Genomic DNA, 2,659 nt, shown 5'->3' on the forward strand with positions numbered 1-2,659 from the left:
AAGGTGATCCTCTTAATGCAAAGAGACTAGTAACACTACTGAAGCATCTTTATATTGTAGCTGGTCCTATGAAAACTAAAGTTGATCGAAAAACTGTTAATTATTACTTTATGCCTTGTGCTCTAAAACCAGCAGATGTAGAAAGCGAGGAGAGAAATGGGTCAGTTAGTCCAGTTCCTTTATTGATATGTTTTGAGTGTGGGTATACTCCTGTTGGTGTATTCTGTTGTCTAGTAGTGTATCTTCTTGATCAGAAGACAGACCAAGTATTGGAATGGAAGTTAACTGGTAATGATCAATGTCGTAACAAGATTACCTTTCAAGTTGGAAAATACCATGATATAGTTACCTTAATCAGTCATGCTACTTACCTTGAAGTCTGGGTTCAGCAAATAAAAGGCTCAAAACTGTCAAAAAGTGATCTTTGTGATAAGATATTGTCATCATTACACAAAGGACTAGACACAGTCACACAATCACTCCATTACACTTACAAGTCAAAGCATGAGTTTGGAGTACTATGTACATGCACTGGAGTACCTCATCCTGCTGTGATTGACAGTAATGAAGAAACTACTACGTGTGCTAATGGAGAAATGGTGGAGCTCAATGAGAAGCAGTTATACTGGTCCAGTAAGGTAAGTGTTAGCCATTGTAGATATATTAAAATGAATGTTCCTATACATAGATTGTTAAGCTTAATGATGTAATTCAAAATGCAAGCAGCCAAATGCCACCTCAAACTGGTAAGCACTCAATTTCATGTGCTTCTATTGAAATGCTTTGATTTTTTATATGTGTTATTTATTTGTCCTATCATAGACAGCAATCAGGATTGTAGTAAAGGCTCCTATTTAAGCAAAAGATCAAGAGCAGCACAAGGTAGATACACAATCAGTGTACACTGTATATAATCCATCATTATTATCTGATAATTACAAGCGACATAACTTATGTACAATACCACAATTATTTCTGTTTAAACTATGCACATAATATTTGTTTATCAAAAGGTGTGTTAAATGAGGCATGTGATGTATTTTTTACAAATTTTAGAAAATATGTCTGGTAATAAGAGGATTGAGATAGACTCTGAAGATCCTTGTGACAGCAAAAACACATTTAATAAAGGACAGTCCTCTGGTATAATATTTCAAATTCTTAATTATTATCATTAATATTTATCTTAGATGAGAATAGCAAATCTTACTCTAGTAGTAAGAGAATTCCTACTGATGATAAAGGAAGACAATCTCAAGGTATGAGACACAATCAGTTCACTGATTCTTTAATCAAATAGGAACTGACTCAGTAACTAAGAAAAGGAAACAAAATGAAGATCACTCAAGATCTAAAATGACTGTCACTACAGAAACACAAAGCTATGATACAAGTATAATTATTTATGTCAACTTCACCATTGTGCCATCATTATGTTACAAATGGTTATGTGAGAATAATACATCGCTTGACCTATAAATTCAACCATTATAATTTATTATTACTATAGGTGAAGATATTTCTGCAAATAAGAGACAGAAATTAACTGATGATACTGAAATGATTGACAATGAGCCAGTTGGGTGTACATCTAATAATGAAATACAGCTTCAAGACTGTCTCAATGTTACTCTGAGTAAGTAAATGTACAATAATTACTGTCAGTATTATTAACAATATTGCAGGTATTGATGATTTGGATGCTGTGCTTGAATTGTTATCAAATTCATTTAATCAATGGAAGACATTAGGACTAAAACTGGGTATTAGTTACGTAACACTAGATAATATTCAAAGTGAGGAAAAAAAGGTACAAGGTCGTCTAATGGAGATGCTAGCTACTTGGTTGAGAAAAAAAGATAAAGTAGTTAATACTACTTGGAGCCAACTGATAGATTCATTGAGAAAAATAGGAGAAAATGCTCTTGCTGAGAAAATAGAAGCAAAAATTACAAAACAATAAGCTTAATCAGTCATACTGTTTATAAATGTAAGCTACAATACATTAATAACCAGCACATGAGTGTCATCATAATTATTTCTTACCCTTTTCATATGCATTACTCCATCACTTACTTTGCTCATAGTATCTATGCTTTGCAAAACAATACTTAATATTACACTTTTGTCACTTTAACATTAATTTTTTGTTATAAATCATAAAACCATACAATTTTTGACATTTAAAATATTAAATAGAAATCATTATAATTATAATAGTCATTTCACAAATCATTTCTTGAAGGAGGAACAATCTAAAACAAAAAGAAGATAAATACATAATGTCCTCTTGACCATCTCATCCTCTCCCTCTCTCTCTTCTCAGGATCCATTATTCTCTCTCTCCCTTACTTTCACTTGTTGTCACCTCCTCCTCCTCCTGTTGTTGTTGTTGTTGTTGTTGTTGTTGTGTTATTATTAGAGACAAACTGTATTGCTCTAAGTGATGGCTTGATTGGTGTGTCCAATAAACACTTCATTGCATACCATTTACCTTGAAGCTACAATAAATACAATATAAATAAATTATAATAATACATGAAAATTTACTATGGAGGATCATGTACAGTCTTAATATTAAAAACTCACTTTCTCATTTTTCTCCATTTGTCCAGCAGCAAGATCAAGGAAAACCTGTCTCAGTTCTTGTTCCTTCCTT

The 2,659-nt window shown here is 32.3% G+C and overlaps 1 protein-coding gene across 1 annotated transcript; it reads left to right on the forward strand.

Annotated features, from left to right (window-relative positions):
* The first annotated feature begins 923 nt into the window (after nucleotides 1-923).
* On the forward strand, nucleotides 924-2,022 carry LOC109588645 (uncharacterized). The gene is made up of 4 exons (XM_020004785.1): nucleotides 924-1,143; nucleotides 1,191-1,393; nucleotides 1,511-1,636; nucleotides 1,686-2,022. Exons 2-4 carry the CDS (start codon nucleotides 1,357-1,359, stop codon nucleotides 1,961-1,963), a joined length of 441 nt encoding a protein of 146 aa, XP_019860344.1. The 5' UTR covers nucleotides 924-1,143; nucleotides 1,191-1,356; the 3' UTR covers nucleotides 1,964-2,022.
* Nucleotides 2,023-2,659: the final 637 nt, after the last annotated feature.

The sequence above is a fragment of the Amphimedon queenslandica genome, unplaced genomic scaffold, assembly GCF_000090795.2.
Source record: "Amphimedon queenslandica unplaced genomic scaffold, v1.1 AMPQUscaffold_11962, whole genome shotgun sequence".
In the NCBI taxonomy this organism is placed as follows: Eukaryota; Metazoa; Porifera; class Demospongiae; order Haplosclerida; family Niphatidae; genus Amphimedon; species Amphimedon queenslandica.

What these genes read in the sequence shown, in the direction of transcription:
- LOC109588645 (XM_020004785.1), top strand. Translation starts at nt 1,357, where the DNA reads ATGACTGTCACTACAGAAACACAAAGCTATGATACAA. An exon ending in AACACAAAGCTATGATACAA is followed by an intron (nt 1,394 to 1,510) that starts GTATAATTATTT and finishes TTATTACTATAG; the next exon opens with GTGAAGATATTTCTGCAAAT. An exon ending in CTGTCTCAATGTTACTCTGA is followed by an intron (nt 1,637 to 1,685) that starts GTAAGTAAATGT and finishes ACAATATTGCAG; the next exon opens with GTATTGATGATTTGGATGCT.